Source organism: Callithrix jacchus, chromosome 14 (genome assembly GCF_049354715.1).
Source record: "Callithrix jacchus isolate 240 chromosome 14, calJac240_pri, whole genome shotgun sequence".
NCBI lineage: Eukaryota > Metazoa > Chordata > Mammalia > Primates > Cebidae > Callithrix > Callithrix jacchus.
Genome location: NC_133515.1, coordinates 17,193,666 through 17,219,457, shown reverse-complemented (window position 1 = coordinate 17,219,457; position 25,792 = coordinate 17,193,666). Strand labels below are relative to the sequence as shown.

Genomic DNA, 25,792 nt, shown 5'->3' with positions numbered 1-25,792 from the left:
AGTTGGGAGAACTGGGGATGGGAGAGGTTAATTAAGTAGTGCCAGGTCCTGCCTTTAGCAAATGGAGGACCCGGGTTTCTCAGTATTTTGCAGGTGTATTTCCTTGGTAGCACAGTGCCCCATAGTGGCTACTGCCCATGTGTTCTGCGGATGCCACCTCATGGTGATCTGCTCTGGAACCAGCCTCAGAAACATTGTGCATTAGAGAGGTGGTCACCTGTGCTCCCCAAAATATTTTGAACTCCATTTGAATGATTCTACATTACAGTGTAGAAGTTTTGTCTTTGAGGTTCCTCATTCCCAATTTCTGCAGCTTCTTGTTTAGCTACAGAACTCCAAAACATTCAAGAAACAAAAATCTGTGATCCGATCTGTTCTGTATCATTGGATGACAAGGAGCATATTGTGAGTAGAATAGATTTCTCTAGGTTGTAAGTATTTCAGTCCCTTTCTTTTACTTAATGATGGAGAACAAGAGGCCAAACGTGAGCCAGGCAACCTGTCCTCTCATTCTGTGTCTGCCTCCAGCTAACTTTATAACCACAGGTAACTCGCTTCATTTCTCCAGACCACAGGCTCCTCATCTGTAGAAAGAAATTTGGCGTGCTTGTAAGGCCTGTCCCAGCTGTAACACACATGATAGCAAACTTCCAAGGGAGAAAAGTATTCCCAGTAATACTATGCTCTTTGGCTTTTCTAAGACAATAACACCAGAAAAAGACATATACATTATAAGCGATGCACTCATGATTCTATTATTGTATTCATTTATTTTGGGTTGGGAAAACACAAACATATTTTATCAAATTAATTAGATTTTAAATACCTCAATGATTTGTTTTTCTAGCATGTAGTCATTTTCTTGGCTGAGTTGCCCTATCTCTGTCTAGAAATGTTTTTTTCTATGCCCTGCCTCAGTTTGGTGCCTGGGTCATAAAATAAAGCATAATCAAAGTACACTGTTCTCAGCCCATGCTCCTCACTTGTTTTCACTTAGACTGATATTTTGCTTTATTGAAGAATTGGGACTAAAAATTTTACTCCAACGAGTCAGGCAACCAAGCCAGAAATGGTCTTTTTTTTTTTTTAAAGCACATAATTCAGTGTAAATCCACAGTAGCCATACATGGCTTAACTTGAACTTTACATTCTGAGAGAACTAGAATATTTTTTAGGGTATTTTTTTTCTTTGAAATCAAAGTAATAAGCTTACACTGTTCAGAAATGAATTCTAGGTATAGATTTTTATCAAAGTCATCTGACACTTTAAATAAATTTTAGACTGATGAATTCAGTGTTTGATAGAGTTCATAAACATTTTCCTTTCTCAGAAAGCAATCTAGGGAGTATGTATTTGTACTGTAGTTAATGCTGTGTTAAGTCAGTGCAATATAGCTGCTGAAAACATTTGTAGAGCAAAGGAAAAAAAAAGCCTTTATTTAAATCTTGCCAAGAGCAGAAATAAAATGAGCAAAAGCACACTGGAGTTAGAGGCAACATAAAGATTGGTACTGCCTCACGACTCTGGTGCAGCGGCATTAGCATTTTATTTAAGCTGCATATCATATACAGAATGATCACTCATAATTTCATGTCTCACTGTGTGGCTTGCAAGGAATGTTTGTTGAGTGAATAAGTGTTGGATTAGTGCTTTCTTTTCTGATACAGAACTGTCATTTAATCAGCATGGAAATTAGATGCAGATACCCTCATTGTAATTCTGTTTGTATATTTACATAACAGCATGAAATAAGAATAAATGAGGTCAGGGGTTGTGTCTCATGCATGTAATCCCAGCATTTTAGGAAGCCAAGAAGGGCAGATCACTTGAGGTCAGGAGTTCGAGACCAGACTGGCCAACGTGGTGAAACCCCATCTCCATCAAAAAATACAAAAACTAGCCAGGCATGGTGGCATGCACCTGGAGTCCCAGCTACTCGGGAGGCTGAGGTGAGAAAATCGCTTGAATCTGGGGATGGAGGTTGCAGTGAGCAGAGATCACAGCCACAGCACTCAAGCATGAGCGACAGAGTGAGACCCTGTCTCAAAAAATAAAATAAAATAAAATAAGAATAAAGAAAAGAAAAAAGAAAGAATTTCCATACATCAGAGACAGGTTAGTGCAGTAAGGAAAAGGGGCTGGGATGGGCTGAGTTGAGAAGATAAACAGATTACTTGTTTAATATGTATATTAAAGCAGAATTCCTCTGGCTTTATAAATCATAGTGTCATCTCAGAGACACACAAGTTTTAGATGGTGTTTTTCTTCCTCTTTGCTGTGCTATTATCCTGTGTCATTCTGGTTAGTTTTGTGTTCATAGTCTGATGATTTAGCCACAGTTAGAGTCTGACTGGTCTACTCTTCTTTTAGTTTCTACCACTGACATTTGAAGAGCAGATTCAGGTTTCCAGCCATTGGCATTGGGGCTTCTAAGTGTGTTAGACTGTAAAACTGCTGAAGCCAGCAAAAGTTTTGTGCAGTCAGTCGAAGCAGGGAGGATATAGCTATGTTATTGTTTCCACTTTTCTCTTTTTCTAGTTCCATACAACACAAAATAAACTTTCAAACGTACTTCTAAATTCCCATATCCCAATTGTTTATGGTTGAGTTTTAGCCAAAACCATTTGTGAGGGAAAGCCTTTACCCATTGCACCTTATTCATGTAATTAGAGGTGATAACATTAAAATTATATTTCAAAAGTTGTTGCTAGTCTATTTCATAGAAGCCTCTTTCCATATCACAATGTATTTATAGAGTCAGTAACAAGTGGTTGCTCTTTATAGAGAGGACCTGTTATACAAGCCATGTGCCCGCCCGTGTTGCAGTCATGCTGTACAGCTCTCAGCTGCCCTACCCTTTGCAGCTCTTGTTTCCTTCATTTTAGATGCACCGAGTCCCCAAGTACCTAACTCCTCTCTAGCCATTTGTTCCCAGCTTAAATTTTGCTGCCTCTAAAAGAACTTCCTAGGTTCCCATTGAAATTATGCCCTAAGTCTTTTGTCTCACCACAGCACCTTAATCATTTCCTCCTTGACCTCCTTCCTGGACTAACTGAGTATTTACTATGTGTCTGGTACTGTTTCAGGCTCTGAGGATGCATGATCAACGAGAAAGACAGATCTCTCTGTGGGAGCTTAGGGCTCATGACAGAAGAAAGGCAGTAAACAAGTAAGCATATCCAGTGGCATCAGTACCAAAAATCCAAACAAAGCTGACCAAAAGAGGTAGAGAGAAAGGGATGCAAACAGGCTGGAAGGGACCCCTTACTAAATAGGTAGCATTTGAGCTAAGACTTCAACAAAACTAGGAGGAAGCCAAGCTGGTTCTAGAGCAGGCTTGTCCCAGGAAGAGGGAAGGGCCCAAGCAAATGCCCAGGAGCTGTGTGAGCTGACTCAGGGGCAGCAAGGGGCTGGGGAGGGAGAGCAAGGAGGCTAAGGCATGAGTAAGAGATGAGAGCAGAGAGACAAGCAGGGACACAGCCTTATAGGCCATTGCAAGGGGTCTTTTTTTTTTTAAGTAGGTATAAGGAAGAATAATGGGAGGTTGAACACAGGAATTGGCCATGTTAACATTCCATTTGAAAAGTGTCACTCCACCTGCTGCATGGAGCATCTACAAGAGAGATGGGGGAAGCAGGGAGATCAGTTCAAAAGTTCTTACATAGTTCAGGTGAGAAGTGACTAGGTCCACATGGGGACAGTGAAAAAGGCAACACATTGTCAGAGCCTAGATGTATTTTGGAGTTAGGGTTGTCAGGGTTGACACTTAGATACTGTCAAATGTCCCTGAGGAGGACTCTCCTTGGTGGTTGGGATTGGATATGGTTGTAAATGGAAAAAGGAATCAAGAACACCATGAAAGTTTTAGACCTGGGCAACTGGGTGACTGGCCATGCTATTTACTGGATGGCTAAGACTAAGAGAGGAAAAAAGAATAAAAAATATTCGTTTGGACATTAAGTTTGATATTCTCAACATATTTAAATTGTGATATCACATAGTTTGTTGATTTTGTGTATCTGCAGTGCAGGGGAAACTAAGGGTATAGATATCAACTTGGAGGACATCAGTATATAGAGAACACAGCACAGTTATAACTTTATCTAAGTCCAACTTAGGCTATACTTTGAGATCCTATTCCACTGAGTATGGGGAAATTTTACTGCCAACCCTTTTAGGTGATTAAATAAGTTGACATTGTAAACATAAGTTCTTTTTTTTTCTCCCTCTAATTCCTGTAATGACATCAGGGAGATCGTCTAGTCCTTAGTTAGCATCTACTTACACATATGTGGTACTGACCCAGCACTGGCAGCCAGCCTGGTCTCCTGCTTTGTGAAGCATAACAACATGTGCTGCCCTCTGCTGCCTGCCCCCGACTCCCATGCCTTCACGTCTCCTTTAGGTCTGCTGATTCTTCCTTCCTTGGGGGCCATCTGGCTGTCCTCCCTTGCCATTTCAGCACAGAAAACTCTGGCTCAGACATTCATCACAATGCTTCCATTTCCAGTGGGTTGGGGAATTCCTGCAAGATCCTCACATCTAAGATTCAAAGGTGTAGAGTGGGTCAAGATCGCTTCTACATTCAACCCCCTAACTTACCTAGGGCTCCAGTGTCCTCTTCTTCCTAGTGCTAGCCCAAGAGGGTTTGGTGTTGGCAGGATATGAGACTCCTCCTTGGAGACACTTGACAGTATCTAAGTCATCTATTTCAACTTCCACTCTCATTTTCTAGCAGCACAGAGATAATTTTTATCTTCCCTTGGCCAAAAGAAAACTGGCTTAGCAAGTATTCTTTCCATGTTTCGACTTCCCTTTTTCACTCCTTGAAACACAACTTTTCAACTTAAAAGCCAAGAATTGACATAATTCCCCTCTGGTTCCTTTGCCACAATTATCCTTTAGGGCTGGGAGTCTTGGATTCAGCACTGTGAATGGAGGAAGATCATGGGGTAACAGGGAATGGAAAAAAATCAGGTAAAACTGCACAGTGTCCTGAAGAATTTGTATAATTTCTCTTTCCCACATTACTATCAGCCGATGTAGGAGAAGTTATATTTGATTCGCTCAGCATTTTTACCTAGACTCCAATACAGAGCAGGTGCTCAAATGTCTGCAGAATCAGTAAAGTGAGTAAAAAACATGAATAAAGCAAGTAAAACAGTAAAATGAGTAAAGTAGGTGAGTGTGTAATGCATGACCAATTCTGTGCCCATGTGTACACATGCACACATATACAAAAAAGTTTTTATGCTGCTGTTCACGTGGGAACAGTGACTTACTGGCTGGCCATGACTGGAACTTGTTCATAAGACGAAGATATGTTAGCAAGCTAGCCCTCATAGATAGAAACGTCAAAAAAATATTTTGTAATATTTAGAAATTATTCCTAATCTGGCATCTTGTTTACTGGCATTGAAAAGTGAACACTGGACAAGTAGACTGGAGAGAAAACACCTGACCTGTGTCTATGTTATTCTTGTCAGCTGCACGGCCTTGTTCTTGAGTGTCACTCTAGCAATCTCCTAAGGCCGTGCTGCTCATGCCTGCCCAGAGAGGCCACTCTACGGACAGAGAGCACTCAGCTCAAGAGGAGCAGAGGGCAGAGCTGAAAGCCCCATGCTAAGAAATGTCTTTGAAAGCTCATATTTTGCATTAAATATTCACACGAATTTTACATTTGACTGCAAAACATGTGTGTATATGTCTGTGGGTTTGTTTTGTTTTGTTTTGTTTTTGAGATGGAGTCTTGCTCTGCCACCCAGGCTGGAGTGTACAGGCGCAATCTCGGCTCACTGCAACCTTTCCCTCTCAAGTTTAAGCAATTTTCCTGCCTCAGCCTCCCGAGTAGCAGGCACACATCACCATGCCTGGCTAATTTTTGTATTTTTAGTGAAGATAGGGTTTCATCATGTTGATCAGGCTGTTCTCAAACTCCTGACTGTAGGTGATCTGCCCACCTCAGCCTCCCAAAGTGCTGGGATTACAGGCATGAGCCACCGCACCCAGCCATATATGTGTTTTCATACCAAAATTAAAGGATTTCTCTCAACCCAAGTCTTCTATTAAAATCACCACCTCATGGATGGCTTTTCCTGTGACTTCTATGGATAATGTATCCCATCATGAAAAGGAAGGTGTTAGGTCATTAGCAGCTTGACATTTTCTTTGAATAAGGTCTTAAAATTTCATCCTCAAAAATCAAACTTAAGAGGTGTCCCTGCTGCTCTACCACAGCCTCTACATAGCCTTGTAAAGCAAATAGCTTCCATCTGTACATGCCCAGAAAAATGTTTGCCTCTCTTTGACTTTCACCAGTACCTCTGCATCTGCCAGGGTGATTTTTGTATATACCAGGATCATCTTTTCATTTGTACTTATTTTATGAAACAAAAAATTGACCAAGATTCCTGTGGCATATTATTAAATATAAATATTGACTGTTCCTCGTGGCATGAAACTTGAATGTATTGGTTGACTAGGCTGGGAGTGGTGGCCCTGACTGGCCACTTGCATGGTGCCCTTGCCCCATTCACTGCCAGCCTAGTGATGCCCTGTACCCCTCTTGGGCTACATTGCTTTTCCTAAGATATGTGACCTCTGCTGGTACAGAAGCCTCCTTGTAAAAGCCACCTGCTGGCCACCTATGCTTTTGCTCTAAAACCCACTTAACATTTTAGAAATTCACCTAACCTTTCAAGTCTCAATGGCAGGTATACATCTTCCATCTTCTTAGTATTAGCCATCAGGACTAAGGTGAATTTACGGCTCCAATCACGAGCCTTGGCACCTTTCTGGTATGAAGCATAAATATTTGAATGCTAATTATTGTAAAACAAACAGCCCACTGAGTCCAAAGCAGATGAACGCTGTTTCCGGAAGCCAGCAGACCCTAGCTAGCAGGCAGCTTGTGTTGTGTCTCTGCACAATCACTGATAGACGTCTGGAATCATTTCTACCTCCCCGTTCCTCAACTGGGAGCTGCCCAGAGTGGCTCACATATGTGAGTCTGTGCCTGTTAAACTAGTTCCCATCTGCCCTGTCTCTTGAACAAAAACCCTGTACTGCTGGAATGACTAGACCCAGAAAGATAATAATATCATCTTCTATGAGCAGCTCACTCTCGTCCAGCCCCAGCTCACCATGAGTCTGCCCAGCATACACATTCTCATTCCTGGCATCTGCCAGCCCCCTGACTTCTGCCGCAAATGGGCTCAGACCTAACCCTGCAACAGCCTAACCATGGTTTTGCTGGAGCCAGCCAGACACGACCACCAAGCTGAGAAGCACGGTACAAGAGGCACCCTTCCCCTCCTGAACCAACCAATAGCCCCCATGGTACAAGAGGCACCCTTCCCCTCCTGAACCAACCACTAGCCCCCGGTCAGGCAATCCCATTACAGTACATTTCCACCACTAACTTTCTTAATTTCAGACATTCAATGATTTCAGAAATATTTATTTACTGATAATATTGGGCCCAGGTGTTCCACTGGCTTGAAATCACTGATTCCCCTCCATACCCATGCATCCTTCGATGTCCAGCTCTGGACCTCCTCCTCTTTGAAGACTTTCAGGATTACTTTTATCTATATTGTTGTCATTTATTCAGCAGTTCTGGGCTCAAGCAACAACTCAGACAGAACCGTTTTGCCTTCCTACTGAGGTAGCAAACCCCTGCAACCGCAGGCCTAATGCCTGCAGTCTCTATGGAAGTGTTAGTAATCGGTAGCCCACTCTGCCTAGGCAAAATCCGCTTGGCAGGTGTCCTGGCACTAAGCTATCTCTGGCGAATGCAGGGCACGCGAAAGTATGTATAAAGCCTAACTGGGAACATCAGTTACCCCAGCTAACAAAGCTAGGTATGGCAGGGGATCACTTGTTCTGCTAAATGTAGGGAGCTGGAATGAAATTAGGCACAGTACTTTCTAGCCAAAAGGAAAAATAAATCTCGTTAAAAGTTTAAGGCTGGTGCCTGAATTGACCCTAGCAACTTTTTTCTGGCTTCATGTTCTAGTGAAAAACAGATAGGGCCTTTGGGACAGTAAACCAGAAAGGGGCCAATGGAGCTTTCACAGTCCTAATGAGACAAATAACGTTTACTAAGGAATTTGTTGTCAAGATTAAACTGAGACGAGGAATTGAAATGAGACAGGTGTGTGAGGTGCTAGATACAATGCCCAGCACAGCACAGGCATTTGGCCAGTGGCAGCCTGGGATACCTTTGCTGCTCATGCACCCACCAGACCTCTGACTCCTGCTATGACTGCTGTTAATGACTCAGACCTAACCCTACCACAGCCTAACCATGGTTTTGCCCGCATCCAGCCAGACACCTCCACCAAGCTGAGAAGCACGTAGAAGAGGCACGTTGGCTGATGGGAATACAAGACTGAATAAGATGTGGTTCCCCCACCCCGCACCCTGTTTTCACGGACCTTACAGGCATCCCCATCGTGGGCCACTCAAACACATGAATTTACATTAACCAGAAACCTGGGCACCAGTGTTTTAAACTTACGCTTCAGCCAAGAGAGGCCACCGGGTCTACGAGTCCTAGGAGTGGCCTTCCTAGCAAGTGGGACTGCTCCATGCATTCTGGTGTCAAACAGCGCCATCACAAGGAGGGGGCACTGCCTGCAAGGGGGCTGCCCTTCTGAGGCACAAGGATTTTTGCAATCCTGCGGGACTCTATTCCTTAGAGAGGGGGATGTCCTCCCCATACCACAGGCTCCACTGACCTGATGACCTTTTTCTTTCTGTTCTTATGGGCAGAGGCTAGAGGGAGAATGAATTAGGGAGTGCATCCTTGCTGTTCTGCCTTTAGCAGTCTGGAGACTTTCTCACATTTACCAAAAGCAAAGAAAGAAAAGAAAAGGGCCCATTTGTAAAAAGTGCCAACGAGGGTGTTAAGAGATCAAAGAATTCCAGGGAGGAATTTGAGGGAGGTATCTTCCTCTTTGCTGCAGACTGGATGTTTTCTTGGGTATGTGACAAGAGCTAATTTTAGAAAAAATGAGTCTCGAAAGAAAATGATTCCTGAAGGCCATTAAGATACATGAGTGTCTCACTACAGCTCACACACTAAATCTTCTTTATGATCTCAACATTAAAATAAATACTTAGACTTAGCATTAGTGCAGACAACTCTTCCACACAAAAAAGGACGTGAGTGTGTCTCAGACCCACACAAAACCTAGCCAGCTGGCGATTCGTAGCAGACACATCAATCAAAGTGTATAAAGAAAAAAAAAAAACAAAAATACCAAACTAAAACCTCTCTCAAGTCAAGAAAATGGACAATAAAGCTTGTCAACCACAGGGCTTGAGAGGGACATAAAGTGGCAAGACCTAGAGTTAACTTCTCTTTGCCTTTGAACAAAATAAGAAGTTGGCTGCATTAACCTTAAGGTGCATTGTAATGTTCCTTTGCAGCAGTGTTTACATTTCATAGTTTCATCTGACAACTCGTGATAAATTGTGCCTTTTGGAAAATGTGATTTCTCACAGAACAATTTGAAGGAGAATTTAAACACTCTTTCGTGCTAGTTTCAATATCCATAGGAAATGTGACTCGTGTCTTTGTTTGGGAATTAGTATCTAAGATATGGGCACTGACCTTTCTAGCAAGTGGAACAATCACCATGATTTCTAGCAGTGGGGCACTTTTGATTCTGCCTCTAAAAATAGAAGTTCCCTAGAGGCTTGGCCAGAAAGGGCTGAGAACGGGGAGAAAGAATGGAAATGGAGAAAAGTAGTCCAAATAGGCAGAGAACATCCACTGGGAGTTCAAACGTTTGCATTGCCAGGTTACAACTGCAGTGGAAAGAAAAAGAAAGTCACACCCAATCCAGTATGAGTATAATCTTGCCAGTGCTCTTCCTAGGGGAAAACTGGCAAGAACGTGACAGCCCCAGTCACTTAAACCATCCTAGACAAAGCACATGTGAAGGTGTAATTAAGGAGCACTTTCCCAGTGGTGCCTGGGGACAGATGATTTGCCCGATGGGCCTCTTATGTCCCCCGATGTCATTTATATCACACCAGCTAATGATGGGATATGACAGTGAGTATTACTGATGTCTTCCTTTAAGCTGTATAATTATAATATTTCAGATATGCTATATTGGAGGAAAAGATGCATTTTCTATTGCTAAGCCAAGCCTTCCTATTAGGCTTATAGTCATTTCAAGGGAAAGAATGATCCAGGGCTGTAACATTGAAGATGCCCCCGCCTCTCTCTAACCTGGATTTGTTATAGATATGCTGATGACTGAGACCCATGATGCAGATCGTGATTTTCGTAACATTCTGCTGGCAGAGGGTTTGACATTGCCTTTAGACTTAATCATCTTGGAGAGTGTTCCCTTAGTTGGCAGCAGAAGGTTTACAGCTCCAGAGGCTGCAGCAGAGGCTTTTGGATTATTAAAAGTTGAGGTCTAATCACAAATTCAGGCAGTGTAGCAAATCCATTCCTTCCTTTTACTCCTGTGCATTAGGAGCCACTTAGGTTCCACCTAATGAAGAGTCTTCATTCTTTGCACTGGAATACTCCTTTCAAGATTCTCAGAGAGCTTCACAAATCCTGCCTCTTTCTACTTCTCAGCACAGCAGGCAGAGAGAGGAAACTCTGCCGCAGGGTCCTGGCACTGACGCTGCCCCCTCTGTCCTGATAGGTGCTTCTTCTCTTTATGTCCTCTAACATCCTCTCATTCTTCTCCCTCTGTTTCCTGTATGTCATCTCCCCATGACAAACAAGGCTTCCCATCTTCCAGTTAGAAACTAGGCGTTTTCATATAATGGAGGCTATGTCTGTGTTGATCCAAAGAAAAACTATTTTTTAATAGTAAAATATTAAAACCTGAGCCAGTGTGAGTGACCATGGCCCAGCAAACAGTCTCAGGAAGTCCTGAGAACGTGTGCCTGAGGCGATTGGGTCACAGGTTGGTTTTACACACTTTAGGGTGACAGGAATTGTAGAAAAAATCATTAATCAATACATGAAAGGTGTGCATTGGTTCAGCTAAAGTGGTGGGATATCTCAAAATGGGGGCTTATAGGTCTTAGGTACATTCAAAGATTTCCTGATTGGCAGTTGGTTGGTTGAAAGAGTTAAGCTTTGTCTCAAGACATGAAGTCAGTAGAAATAAATGATTGAGTTAAGAGGGGTTGTGGAAGCCAAGGTTCTTGCTATAGAAATGAAGCCTCTCCAGATTCATCCATATCCTCAGCAAACTGACACAAGAACAGAAAATGAAACACCGCATATTCTCACTCATAGGCGGGTGATGAAAAATGAGAACACATGGACACAGAAAGGGGAGTACTAAACACTGGGGTCTATTGAGGGGAAAAGGGGAGGGCCAGTGGGAGGGGGAGGTGGGGAGGGATAGCCTGGGGAGAAATGCCAAATGTGGGTGAAAAAGAGAAGGAAAGAAAAGCACACTGCCATGTGTGTTCCTACGCAACTGTCTTGCATGCTCTGCTCATGTACCCCCAAACCGAAAATCCAATAAAAAATTAAAAAAAAAAAAAAAAAGAAATGAAGCCTCATAGATCGTATCCTTCAGAGAGGATAGATGGTAAATGTCTCTTTTGGTGTTCACTCACGTTTAATCTCTCCTAGGTCCAGGAAAGGCCTAGAAAGGGAAAGGTAGGCTGCAGTAAAGGAGGCTCTATCAATGCAAATTTTCCCCACAAAAGACGGCTTTACATGGCCATCTCAAAATATGTCAAAGAAATATATTTTGGGGTAAAAGATTTTGATTTCCTTCAGGGTCTGCTAGCTGTCATTTGATGCTATACCAGGGTCACATTGGAATTTGGTATCTAATTGCCACAAAGAGTCAGTTTGGACAGTTTATTATCTCTATTTTAATATAAGTCCTGGTCAGTTGTGTCTAAACTCCAAAGGGAGAGGGGGTTATATGGAGACATGTCTGACTTCCCTTCCAGTCACGGCTGGAAATTAAGTTTCTCAGGTTTCTCTGGGGTCCATCTGGCCAAGTGGGGGTCTGTTGGGTCAGTTGAAGGATGTAGGAATTTATTTTCAGTTTACATCTGTGTCAACCTTAAATAATGAGGTTCAGAAAATATGATTAAGTACAGAGTTTATTTGAGTGCAAAACTTGAGGCTGGCCACCTGGGAAAGCACCCGCTGCAAATGAATGGGATCAGTGTTTCCAAAACGGAGAAGTTAAAGTTTCAATTATGTAGGCAGAGACAGAGAAGTTCCAGAAGGATCACAGCATTTTCCATACAAGACCATGTATATATGCCACAGCTGTTTGATTGGTTACAGATTGTTCTATTTTGAAGAAGAATACTTTATTATTCCATGAGGAGGTGCAATGGTCTGAGAGGGTCTTATCTCTGGCACTGCTTGGTCTTTCTAATTATTTGCAGGAACAAAAAGGCAAAAGTTGCAGCTATCCACCACATGACACAGACTGCATAGCCACATTTCTCTCAAGGTTCAAGATAATTTCAAGTTCCAGTAGCTTTAAACTTGAATTATTTTAAATTTGAATTATTTAATTTTACATCTGATAATTTGAATCCTGCCATGAAATTTCACAAGTTCACTTTCTCAGCTTGAGTTCCTATGGCTTCTTTACCACTCAAACCAAGGTAACATTAGCTTCTCTGCTGTCGGGGGCACTGGCTCTCAGCCCCAAGCCCTCTAGGCCAGAAGTTTTGAGCTCTTCCCAACAGCTCAAAGATTTGTTTTTGCTGTTGCACTTCCCACCACTGTGTACACATCTCACCTTTGCCTCTGTTTTTTAAAAATATTTCCTGGAGCAAATGCTGAAATCAGAAATCTGAGTTTCTCATTTTTTCGTTACCCACCAGAGCTGTTGCTCACTGCAGGGAAACCAGGAAATGATGATTACCAATGAGAAACAAAAAGACTGCCTTTTAAATCAGCTGCTGCACCCTTGGTGCTCCCAGCATGGAGCTTCTAAGACTTTTGGAATTTCCTTAGTGATAGGACTGTTTACATTATGCTAACAAGGGGACTCACTTTGTGCCCCCAGATAGCTTCAGCTTGGGCTCTGATCACCAGAAAGATCAACTCGATGAAATTGCAGGGTTTGAACTTGGGCCATCTCAAAAAAATTGAGATGACAGGAATAGGGAGAAGAGGGGCCCTGGAGATTAAGTTCACTCACATGGCCAGTGATTTAATCAATCACAACTAGCTAATGGAACCCTAATAGCAACTCTAGATACTCTAGATTCTGGGGTTCAGTGGAGCTTCTGGTTCATAAACACACTGATGTGCTGGGAGGGTAATACACCCAGATTCCACAGGGAAAGCCCATGAAACTGCATTCCCCTCAGATCTCACCCTATGTGCATCCTTTACAATAAAACCATAACCATAAATACAGTACTTTCCTGACTTCCGTTAGTCATGTTAGCTTTAGCAAATAATCAAACCTGAATGGTGTCCTAGAGTTTGGGGATTGGTAGTTGGACAGATGGAAGTGTGAGTGGCTTTGGGACCGCACACACAGCTGGCATGGGAAATGAGGGCAGTCTCCTGGAGGAGACCTGAGCCCTTAACTCATGGGGCCTGCACTAACTCCCAGTACCAAGCGTCAGAATTACATCACAGTGCACCCAGTGGGATGCAACAGAATAACTGTTATTAAGGATAATTTTGCAATTTCTAATGGAAGTCTTGAAGTATCAGAAACACATTCTAGACCTACACGTTGGAAATTACAGCTGGAAGCACTGTCCCTGAGTGGACAGGTTAGACAGATCATGTGGAAGGTGCTACTCAAAGTGTTAGCCCAGGTGATGCACATCCACAACTGTACATTGCTAGTTCCTGATGTTTGCAGAACTTGAGAGCAGGCATTTAGAGACTTTTCTAGCAATTGGACAATGCCAAGACATTCAGAAATGGAAATATGAAAATATCACACAGTGACAATTTGGGGGAAAACTTTTCCTTCACTACAGATAGTTTCAGGAGCATAAATTTAGAAAATACAAGCTTGGTTGGTGTGACCAGATGGAATCAGAACTTGGGGTGAAAAGTGTGAGCCATAGGATGAAGCAGATGGATTTGCATGTAGTATCTGCTGCTTGCTAGCTCTGGGGTTCTGGGCAGGTTACTTAATTGCTCTGGGACTCAGTTTTCTCATCAAAAAAATTGAGATGACAGTATTTCCTATCTAATTCAATGCTGGAAACACCAAATAAAATAATCCAGGACAAGTGCTAAACATAGACCTGCATATATAGTATGTTAACTGTAGGTATTAATTCTTCTGCATTTGCTTCTTGGCATCAGTGGTTCTGCTTTGGTTAAAGTATATTCTGTCTATGTATGTTTGATGTATTACTGTACAAAAAATCTATAGCCTTGCTCTTATGTGAATACAAAATAAAGCAAACACTGTTTAAAAGCCACAATTTATACATGTAAGTGAACGTTGCTTGTTTGTAGGATCCCTCTAGGATATTAGAGTCTTATCTGAAAATGTTGCAATTGTTGGAAGCATTTTTGGAACTCCTTTTTCTTTGCTTAATTTTTCTTTTTAATTATTATGGGTACATAATAGTTGTATATGTTACTGAGGATTTTTGGAAGTTATTTAGCATTTCCATTAGAATTCATTCCAATGATCTTCTGATGTAACAAATCACCTTAAAATTTAGTTTACTCAGCATCATGTACTATGCCCCTGTAACAAAACCTGCACATGTATCCCTGAATCTAAAATTTAAAACAAATACATATATATGTATATAAGTGCATTTATATACATCTATACATATCTCAAACCAAAACAAATAAAAAATAACTTAATGGTTTAGAACAACAAACTATCATCATCACTCACCGTTCCATGAACTGACTGGGCTAGGCCGGCCCTCCAGTCGGGTCTTCAGTGGGGTTGCAGTCAGATGTCAACTGTAGATGGAGTCATCGGAAAGTGCAGCAGGCTGGACACCCAGGATGACTTCTTTGCTCTTCATATTTGGTGCCTGGGCTGGGATGGCTGGGACGGCCGGAACAGCTTGGGGTTGACTTGGCATCCGTCATTCCATGTGGACTTTCCTGGCTTGGACTTCCTCTGTGCCTTCTGGGCTAAGCTTAGGCACATATTTTCACTGGTGCCTGGCTTCCCCCAGAGTGAGTGTTCTGAGAGGCAGGAAGTGGAAAATGCCAGACCTGGGCCTGGTAACTGGCACAATATTACTACCACCATATTCTTCCAGTCCGGGCAGTCATCGAGCCTGTCCTTATTTAATAGGGGGAGACAGAACCTGCCTCTCTCTTGGCAGAAGGTCAAAAGATCTGTGTCCACCTTTAATCAGCCATAGAGCCACAAAAGGAATATAGGTTTTTTTACTTTGGTATGTCCTTTCTCACCAGCGACATTGTATGACTTTCCAGGGTGACTGCACTGAGGTAGGAACATTCATTTTGATTTCAGTTCCTATCTTTTTGAGTGAAAACACAACCATTGCATTGCAGCCATGCCCCTATATGCCTTTGCATTTTGGCATTGGTCAGTCTGTCCCGGAGAAGGAGCATGTGGGTCATAGATTTTCCCTGACAGCTCCTCCTCTCAGAATCACCCTACTTCCTAAGTATCTAATTTCTACTAATGACCTCCTTGTAGTCTGTGTTGCCTCCCTGTACTCTTCCCTGCCTTACCTGCCACCAAGGAATCTCCTGAATACCCATGGAACCACTGCATCACTCCCTTGCTCTCAGAACTTCACTCACTCCCTATTTCTTTTACAGCATGTCCCCAGACATCCAGTGGGCACTGAAGACCCTCCAGAGCTGGAAGAGGATTGATTTCCAATTATGTTTTCCCCAAATGGTCTTGCTGCTTCTTCCAGCACACCCACCCACACACCCATGCATATCTACAGACACACAAAGCCTCCTGCAAATCACACACACAAACACAAGCTCACATTATTTACTCAACCAATATTCATTGAATATCTACCTGTGCTTGGCTTTGTGCTCAGCTTGAAGTTCCAGCAAGCTTAATTATTATTCCACAAACATACCTTAGGTTATTTTGCCTTTCCAGGACTTTGCTTAAATTCCTGAAGTTAGGAGCATTTCTTATTAATGTTTTATCTTTTCCTTTAGTATCAAGTGCTGTGCTACCCACATAGGAATACATATTAGTTGCAATACTGTACAGAGGAGAGGTTCATTCTGTCTTTCATTGTACCTTTTCATCTCTGTCCCCTTTTGTTACCCTTTCTCTGAGCCTCATCTAGAATCAGCAAGCTTGCTCCTCATCTCTCCTCCTATTTAGAGTTTTAAAGTACTTCCCACTTATCTCACCAAAAGCTCACAGTAAGGGTGAAGTAGGAGGGCATTTTGGGGGACATTGTTGAAGACAACAGGTACCCTGAAATAACATTCACCCTCAGACACAGTTACTGAAGTATTGCTTTATTCAGTGCCCTCGGTGGACTTCCAGTATGTTCTAGGCAGCCTCCCAGGCTGGTTAGGACAGGAAGAATCAGATATGGTCATCACTCCTTAGAAGTGAACAGCAGCGCTACTGTAAAATCTGTGAGCTCCGAGCTTTTGGTGGTCTGATAAGTAAATAAGAGAAGGCAAACTATGCTTAACTCTCTGGCTCAGATTTGCCAAATTGGATTTTTTTTTTTTTTGAGATGGAGGCTCTGTCACCAGGCTGGAGTGCAGTGGTGTGATCTCAGCTCACTGGAACCTCTGCCTTCCAGTTTCAAGTGATTCTTCAGCCTCAGCCTCCGGAGTAGCTGGGACTACAGGTGCACACCACCACACCCAGCTACCAAGTTGGAATTTGGTAATCTCAGAAGTAGAAAGAACTTGTGGGCAGGGGCCCTACTTCCCACAGTAGGTGGGAAGGCACACATGTCCCTGAGTTACATGGGGAGGATTTTGCAAATATACACTCATCCCTCTTCTCTCTCCGAAGACTCATCTGAGATAGTGAGATCCCTCCTCTTGCAAAGGTTGATGGGAGGTGGGGGGGGGGACAGATATCACACCTCGATTTAGCTAAAACTCCTGGATGATTCTGGTTTCTAGTGCCCCTTCTACAACCCAGCCCACCTCTACAGAAACACTGCTCAAGATAGAATGTCCTCAGCAGCATCTGAGCAGATGTCCCAAATGGGCTAACTGTGGCATCTGGCTGTTTTTCAGGTTCATTCTGCCACCCATCTGCTTTAGGACACAAGGTGCTGATCCTAGAAACCTGCCATGAAACCACACTTGAAGCAATGGAGACAACGAATGCTTTTTGGAATATTCGCTTGGGGGCTCCTCTTTTTGCTGATTTTCATCTACTTCACCGACAGCAACCCCGCTGAGCCTGTGCCCAGCTCCCTCTCCTTCCTGGAGACCAGAAGGCTCCTGCCAGTGCAGGGGAAGCAGCGGGCCATCATGGGCGCTGCGCATGAGCCCTCCCCACCTGGGGGCCTGGACCCACGCCCGCCGCTGCCCCGCGCCCACCCAGCTGGCCCCTTTCATGCAGAGCCTGGAGACCCGCAGAAATGGGCCCAGTCCCAAGATGTGTTTGAACATGAAGAGTTTTTTTCATCCCAGGTGGGAAGAAAATCTCAAAGTGCTTTCTATCCGGAGGACGACGACTACTTTTTTGCTGCTGGTCAGCCAGGGTGGCACAGCCACACTCAGGGGACATTGGGATTCCCTTCCCCGGGGGAGCCTCGCCCGCGAGAGGGAGCTTTGCCAGCTGCAAGGGTCCAGAGGAGGCGGGTGAAGAAGAGGCACCGGAGGCAGAGAAGGAGCCACTTGGAGGAGGGCGACGACGGCGACAGGCTGTACTCCTCCATGTCCAGGGCCTTCCTGTACCGCCTTTGGAAGGGGAATGTCTCCTCCAAAATGCTGAACCCGCGCCTGCAGAAGGCGATGAAGGATTATTTGACCGCCAACAAGCACGGGGTGCGCTTCCGTGGGAAGAGGGAGGCCGGGCTGAGCAGGGCACAGCTGCTGTGCCAGCTGCGGAGCCGCGTGCGCGTGCGAACGCTGGACGGCACCGAGGCGCCCTTCTCCGCGCTGGGCTGGCGGCGCCTGGTGCCCGCTGTGCCCCTGAGCCAGCTGCACCCACGCGGCCTGCGCAGCTGCGCTGTCGTCATGTCTGCAGGCGCAATCCTCAACTCCTCCTTGGGTGAGGAAATAGGTAAGTCTCAGCTGGGGGACCAGGTCTCCCTGTCTTGAGCCAGTGGGTCCCTGGGGGCTGGTTCTTTCTGGCGCCCCTCTGGATCTCATTGGCAGGGCAAGTTGGGGTCTCTGGTCCGGGTCTTTCTAATGTTAGCTGGAGATTCTTCGGGTGACTTCCCCTTGCTGGCACAGAATAAGTCTGTCTGGGGTCACAACAGAGGTAATCTTTGGGGGACTCTTAGAACAGGGATTTGGGGAATGCTGGGGAGCAGGAAGGGTCCTCCTCATAGCTGATGCCAGTAGGCAGTGAAAGAAAAGCGCCGCCCTGGACCCCCAGCGTCCCTCTCACTGTTCAGACTTTGTATCCCACGGAAGCCACAGTCTGAATAGACAGGCACCCAGGCTGGCCCCCGACAGCCTGGTGAACCCATCTTGCAGTGGGAATATGGGAGGGGAACAAGAGGAGGAGGCAGGAAAGCAGGAGCTGCCCAATCAGGGCGTCAGCTCCCAAGAGCAGGATGCACGAAGATAATGTTGGTTACCGTGGACTCTGAGAAGAGCCCAGCTGCTGTTGGGAACATCTTTCCAATGGGAGAATAAGTTCTGGCCTCCCACCTTCTGGTGCAAATCCAAACTTTGGGGCACTGCCAGTGCACCTAGAGGGGACTTTCTCCAAGGTGGTGAATAATGTGCAACAACTGGGCTTCCTCCCTCCCTGCAAGGCTCTGTCTTCACAGCCCTGTCAAGAGCCCTGGAGCACATCTGTTTCCCAGCTCCTGTATCAGTCAGGTTTCTTCAGAGACTCACACCAGGAGAATATGTGTCTATACAAAGACACAAAGATTTATTTTAAGGACTTGACTCTCAGGATCGTGGAGGCTGACAAGTCTGCAATAGGTAAGGCAGGCCAGCAGATGGGAAACTCAGGAAGGATTTCCATGTTGCTGTCTTGAGGTAGAATTTTTTCTTCTTGGGAAACTTCAGTCTTTGTTCTTAAGGCATTCACCTAGCTGGAGGAAGTACACCTGCATTTTGAGGGTCGCCTGCTTTTCTCAACGTCTACTGATTTAAATGTTAGTCACATCTTAAAAACACCTTCCTGGCAACATCTAATGTTTGACCAAGCAACTGGGCACCATAGCCTAGCCAAGATGGCACACAACATTAGCCATCGCTATTTCTTCCTGGTTATCAAGTAAAATACCAGTTCTGATCTTTTTTGGTTGATGGGGGTGTGGCAGGGTTCAAACACATTTCTCTCTTGCAGAACGGGGTAGTTTCTGCACCAGATGGGCCAGCATTGGCTCTCCACAGAATTCCCCTTCCTCACTGGATAGCATTCATTTCCCCCATTTCCCCACCTCACCCAGCCTGTCACCCTGTCTTGCCAGAGATACCCTGGCTCTTGTGTTGCTGTAGCTGGGCTCTCCCTCAGCAGTTTCAGATCCCTGCACTCCTGAGACTCCCCCTACACTCAGGCTAATTCCATTGCTACACCAGTCAGCAAGTGGCTTGGCCCTTTGGGTTCATTCATTTGACAAATGTGTGTTTAGCCCCCCATTATGTGCTTGATTCTGTACTAGGAGCAGTAAAACAAATGTGAATCAAATACAGCCTCAGCCTCAAGTTCAGATATAAAAGAATCATGTCCTGGACACTCTCACAATAGGCAGTGTTAAGTCATAACTGTCTGAAAGTGACATTCAGGGAGTGTTGCTCCCTCTTTGCAAATGAGTAATCTTGTTGTCTTTATTTTAAGTGGATCCATTAGTTAGTCTGTGTCCTTGAAGAGTGGCCCATGTTCCAGAGTTGCCTTGAAATAGGGTGAAGCCACTGTAGGCAGGCTCAAAAGCCCAGACCTCATCTCAGCAGAAGTCCTTGGTCATGAAGCTGAATGAGAACACTGTTTTACGTTAAAAAAAAAAAAAAAAAAAAAAAAAAAAACAAGATAGTAAGTCTGGACTCAAGGTCTGAGGTCCCTGTGTCCCCGTGCTGACATTACAGCAGGCTCATAATAACACAGTCCATGTGTCACATAAGCTTGTAGCCAAAGCCAGAGCAGAGCAGCCTGCAATTTATTAAGAAGAGGCACTGGTTTAGAGGTCCCCAGGGTGAAATAACACCACAGTTCTTTCTCATTTCTGAGGGCCAATATTAATAATGTGGAGAAGGAATTTAAGTATTATGCTTGAAGCAGGCAGTAACTTGCTTCCAGTTGGGTTTTGTTTTAAACACCTCTGCATCAGAGGTGAAGATCTGAATTTCTCTTGCATGGCAGTGAACAGTCCTTTTTTATTTCTGCATAAATATTCCTGACCAGAATCTTGTACACTCTATTTAGAATTTCGATGAGAATGTGAAAGACACTGAGAAGTCCATGTTTCTGAAATACTTGAAATGCCAGTTATATCTTTATTAATTTCTAGTATCCAAATCTAATTGATTTTGCATGCACTTATATGAGTATGATTAGAACTGTAGAATCACAACTGAAGAACATGCCTGGAAATTTCTTTAAAATTCTCTTTATTGTTTTGTCTAGGGTCCTTTGGAACAGATTGTATATCTCTTAAGAACATGTAAGCATAGCATGACTCAATTTGTACAAACAAAAAGTTTCATTTGTGTCAGTTGGTATCTCAGCATCAGCAGTGTACATGCCAGGTGCTGACCTCACTCCTTCCTATTCACCCGAATGCATGCAAACAAACCCACATAGTTATGAATGGCTTGCAGAATAAAAACAATCTCTGGCAGCGCATTCCTTCAGGCAGCTTAAAATATTGGGGTATGCTGTAGCTAAATTCATGTTGGCCCCTAAGTATCTATTTGTGAATTGGCTAAGTGAAGATCAAAAGACTTACCAAAGATCACAATCTTATGAAAAATTGATGGCAAAGCTAGAAAGTATCTCAGATGTTCAGTGCTTATCACCCCTACCTCTGCTCTGCCAGGAGGACCCCTCTCCACACTGATGTCCAAGGGAGACCCAGTCAGTCTCACGTTTGCTTAGTGGCTGCCCTTTAGCTCCCCCTGGTGTTTGCTCCACTGGCAGTGCAGCCCCCATCCCCCTAATCTTCTGTTGGAACTGAGTCACGCAGTGGAATTGTTTGGGTTAGAAAAGTATAACAGTTGTAAACACTTCCACTATGAATATGTTATTGAAAAACAAACTATTTGTTTTGGAAACCTGGATCATTCTTTCCTAGAATCATGAGATGATCTGTTTTCACGCATGCATATAAGCAATATTAATTAGCTTCAATGCAGTGCTACTAGCATTCCTGTGAAAACACATTACAGAGAAGAAAGGTCTGCTCTGAACCACCAGTAATAGACTTCATGCGGGAAACCAAGTTCTGTGTACTTGAAACTAGAATTCTGACGTGGGCTCGGGAAATGGGACATGGAGGGAGGGAGTAGGGAGTGGGATGCATACACTGGTGGAAAGAGCTTGAGACTTGACATGTTCTGTTACCTTTAAAAAAAAAAGCAGGAAAGAAGAAAGCAGTCCCTATACTCATTCAATAAGCATTAGTTCTTTATTGATCACCAACTCTCTGCCAGATCCTAAGTTAGACACAAAAATGGATAGGTCACAGCCCCAAGAACCCAACCATCTGTTTACCATGTGGTAAACAGATAACTCCAGTGTTGTGGATCAGAGAAGGACAGAGAGCTATGTAGGCTGACAGAACAGAAATGGCCATGGAATCCTAACCTCCCTGAGGGCTGGTGGCTGGGCAGAGAGAATAGGTTGGTAAAAACTGCTCCAGGGAGATGAAACCAAACTGAAGGCCCAGCATCATATGGAAGTGAGAAACAGCATGGTGTGCATGTGGTGAGAGCTATAAGGAGTACACAGGCTCGCAGGGAGAGAAGAGAGAGAAGCTGACTTGGAAGGCAAATCATCTTCGTAGATGGCCTGCAAACCACTCTATGAAAATTAGGCTTCACTTAATAATTGTAATCATAGGTACCACATATAGCCCAGTCAAGGCCCTGTTCAAAATGCTCTTTTTCTTCCTTTTTTTTTTAGACGGAGTCTCTCATTGTTACCCAGGCTGGAGTGCAGTGGCACAATCTTGGCTCACTGCAACTGCCACTTCCCAGGTTCAAGCAATTCTCCTGCCTCAGCCTCCCAAGTAAATGGGATTACAGGCACACACCGCCATGCCCGGCTAATTTTCTTATTTTTAGTAGAGATGGGGTTTCACCATGTTGACCAGGCTGGTCTCGAACTCCTAACCTCATGATATGCCTATCTCACCCTCCCAAAGTCCTGGATTGCAGGTGTGAGCCACCAGGCTCAACCCAAAATGCTCTTTATGTGCTAATTGTTGAAAACCTTACAACCCTACACAATAGATAAATTTGTTCCCATTTTACAGATAAGGAAATGAAGGTACCTCCAGTCACATGGGCAGAGTCTGGATTCAAATCCTAGTCTGGGTTTCCAGAAACACTAGCTCTCATCCTTGTGTCCCTGATGCACAGGCATTTCTAAATATGAATGGACAGCTTCTATTCTCACAGTGTGTTATTGAGGCATGCACAGCCAGGTGTACATTTTCACTGTAAAGAGATCACTCTGGCCAGGTGTGGTGGCTCATGCCTGTAATTCCAGCACTTTGGGAGGCCGAGGCAGGTGGATCACCTGAATTTAGAAATTCGAGACCAGCCTAGCCAACATGGTGAAATCCCGTCTTTGCTAAAAATACAAAAATTAGCCGGGTGTGGTGGCACACACCTATAATTCCAGCTACTCAGGAGGCTGAGGCAGGAGAATCACTTGAACCCAGGAGGCACAGGTTGCAGTGAGCCAAGATCATGCCATTGCACTCCAGCCTAGGCAACAAGAGGAAAACTCTGCAAAAGACAGAGAAAGAGGGAAGGAAGGAAGGAAGGAAGGAAGGAAGGAAGGAAGGAAGGAAGGAAGGAAGGAAGGAAGGAGATGAGGGAAGGAAGGGAGAAAGGAGGGAGGGAAGGGAGGGAGGGAGGGAGGGAAGGGAGGGAGGGAGGGAGGGAGGGAAAGAAAGAAAGAAAGAAAGAAAGAAAGAAAGAAAGAAAGAAAGAAAGAAAGAAAGAAAGAAAGAGAGAGAGAGAGAAAGGAAGGAAGGAAGGAAGGAAAGAAAGAAAGAAAGAAAGAAAGAAAGAAAGAAAGAAAGAAAGAAAGAAAGAAAGAAAGAGAAAGAAAGAAAAAGGAAGGAAGGAAGGAAGGAAGGAAGGAAGGAAGGAAGGAAGGAAAGAAGGAAAGAAGGAAAGAAGGAAAGAAGGAAAGAAAGAAAGAAAGAAAGAGATCACTCCAGGGCCTGGACTTCAGAGTAGGAGGGAAGTAAGTCAAGAGGTAAGTAAGGGTTACGGGTCCTGGGGAAAAACAGGGCTCCCAGGTTGGTGGGAAAGTACCGCTTTGTCCAATCCCAGGCTGGCCATTGTTTAGTGACTGGACGCTTGCTCTCCTGCTGTTTCAGTTTTCTCATCAGCATAGGAGAGGAGGAGGATATGGGGAATGGGGCCTGGAGCAGGGCAGTGACTGGGTGCTGGAGGGCTTGCTGGCCCAGCAGCTCCTTGAAGGGCTTTAACTTTCCTCCAATGGATGCACTTGTCTGGCTCCATTCTCAAGGTCAACACAGCATGGTTCTGGCCTGGAAATGCCTCCTCCAGAAATAAAACTTGACTTTCTTCCCCTTGTTTGCTGTCTGACCTATTCCTTTTTTTCTAAATATGAATGGACAGCTTCTATTCTCACAGTGTGTTATTGAGGCATGCACAGCCAGGTGTACATTTACAAAATATATCTGTGTGACAGACAGTCTCCATGCACCCTCCCCTTCATCCCAACCCCATGCTGCTCATAGAGGCTGCTCACAGGGAGCTTGCACTGGGCCTAGGACAAGCCTATATGACTCTCCCTCCTTGTCCTCTCCACACAGGTGGTCTTTTAATTTTGTCGACTAATACTATCTCCAAAGGAATTACACTGCAGTACCTTTCTGTGCCCTGTGCCTCTTGAAGTCCTTGGATGACTTAGAACACAGATCCACAATAAAACAATGGGCATTTAAATGCTGGGATATTTTCAAGGGTGATACAATTAATTCGGATTTATTAGTCAACTAATAGAAATGCATCCACCTCTTGGGGCCCTTGGCTAGGCTATGTCTGAGGGGTGGGCAGTGTGGTTTGGAAAGAACTGGGGTTGAGGAGTGCTGGCATCACACTTCCTCTCTGGCTTGGGGCTGACTCCCTCCAAGCACCTGCAGTCACCTTGCTGTCTGGAGTCTCCTCTCACTGTCTGCAACCAGAGGATTGCCCTAGTTTGGCAGTTGGAATAGTGAGATCTAAGCTTACCCTTAGACTTTCCAAGACCCTTTCAGGGGACCATGAGAAAAAACTCTTTTTGTAAGTATATTCAGAGTTCTTTTTTTTTGGTTGTTGACATTTGCACTGGTGGTACAAACACAATGATGCGGTAGAGATCCAAGATGGCTGATCACTAACAGTTCGGGATTGTAGCTCCCAGTAAAAGCACAGAAAACGAGAGGATGCCACACTTTCAGACGAACTTTCATCATTCACGGACCAGAAGATTCCCAGTGGAGGGGCCCCACGGGTCACCAGTGCGACTCTTGTGGCCGGCACAGCGGTTTTGCTGGCGCCTCGTCGCAGCAGCTCTTCGTGCAGAGTAAACGGGAGGAGATTCCCGGGCAGAAGAGCACCATCAGTCTTACCCCTGCTGTTTTGGCCAGCGCAGTGTGTTGCTCGGATTCCAGTGCTGGGAATCAATAAGCTGGGTGTCCACTCAGAAACCCAATGAGAAAGGCTGTAATTGTAAAGACGACAGATGGATAAATTTATAACAAAGGGAAGAAACCAGCCTAAAAAGGCTGAGAATACCCAAAATCAGAACCCCTCTCCCTCTACAGAGGATTACAATTCCTCATCAGGAATGGAACAAGCCCTGATGGAAAAGGACTTAACAGAAGTAGGCTTCAGAAGCTAGATGATAAGAAACTTCTGGGAGTTAAAAGAACTTGTTCTAACCCAATGTAAAGAAACTAAGAACTTTGAAAAAAGGTTTGATAAAATGCTAACAAGAATAGACAATATAGAGAGAAATATAAATGAACTAATGGAGTTGAAAAACACAACACAAAAACTTAGCAAAATATGCACAAGTTTGAATAGCCAAATTGATCAAGCAGAAGAAAGGATATCAGAGGTCGAAGACCTACTTAATGAAATAAAATGAGAAGACAAGAATAGAGAAAAAAGGATAAAAAGGAATGAGCGAGGTCTCCAAGAAATATGGGACTATGTACACGTTTGATAGGTGTACCTGAATATGACGAAGAGAATGAATCCAAGCTGAAAAATACTCTTCAGGATATTATTCAGGAAAACTTTCTGAATCTAGCAAAGCAGGACAATATTCAACCCCAGGTAATACAGAGAACACCACAAAGATATTCCTCAAGAAGAGCAACCCCAAGGCACATAATCGTTAGATTCACCAGGGCTGAAACAAAGGAGAAAATACTAAGGGCAGCCAGAGAGAAAGGTCAGGTTACCCACAAAGGGAAGCCTATTAGACTCACAGCAGATCTCTCAGCAGAAACCCT

At 44.2% G+C, this 25,792-nt stretch overlaps 1 protein-coding gene across 2 annotated transcripts in view; it reads left to right on the top strand.

Annotated features, from left to right (window-relative positions):
• The window catches only part of ST6GAL2 (ST6 beta-galactoside alpha-2,6-sialyltransferase 2), a 98,117-nt gene that overhangs the window by 22,947 nt on the left and 49,378 nt on the right, over positions 1 to 25,792 (top strand). For both annotated transcript variants that reach the window (XM_035271828.3, XM_008980226.5), the window contains exon 2: positions 17,193 to 18,189. In XM_035271828.3, the coding sequence (XP_035127719.2) occupies positions 17,250 to 18,189 (940 nt within the window). In that variant the 5' untranslated portion in view covers positions 17,193 to 17,249. The remainder of the gene's footprint in view (positions 1 to 17,192; positions 18,190 to 25,792) is intronic.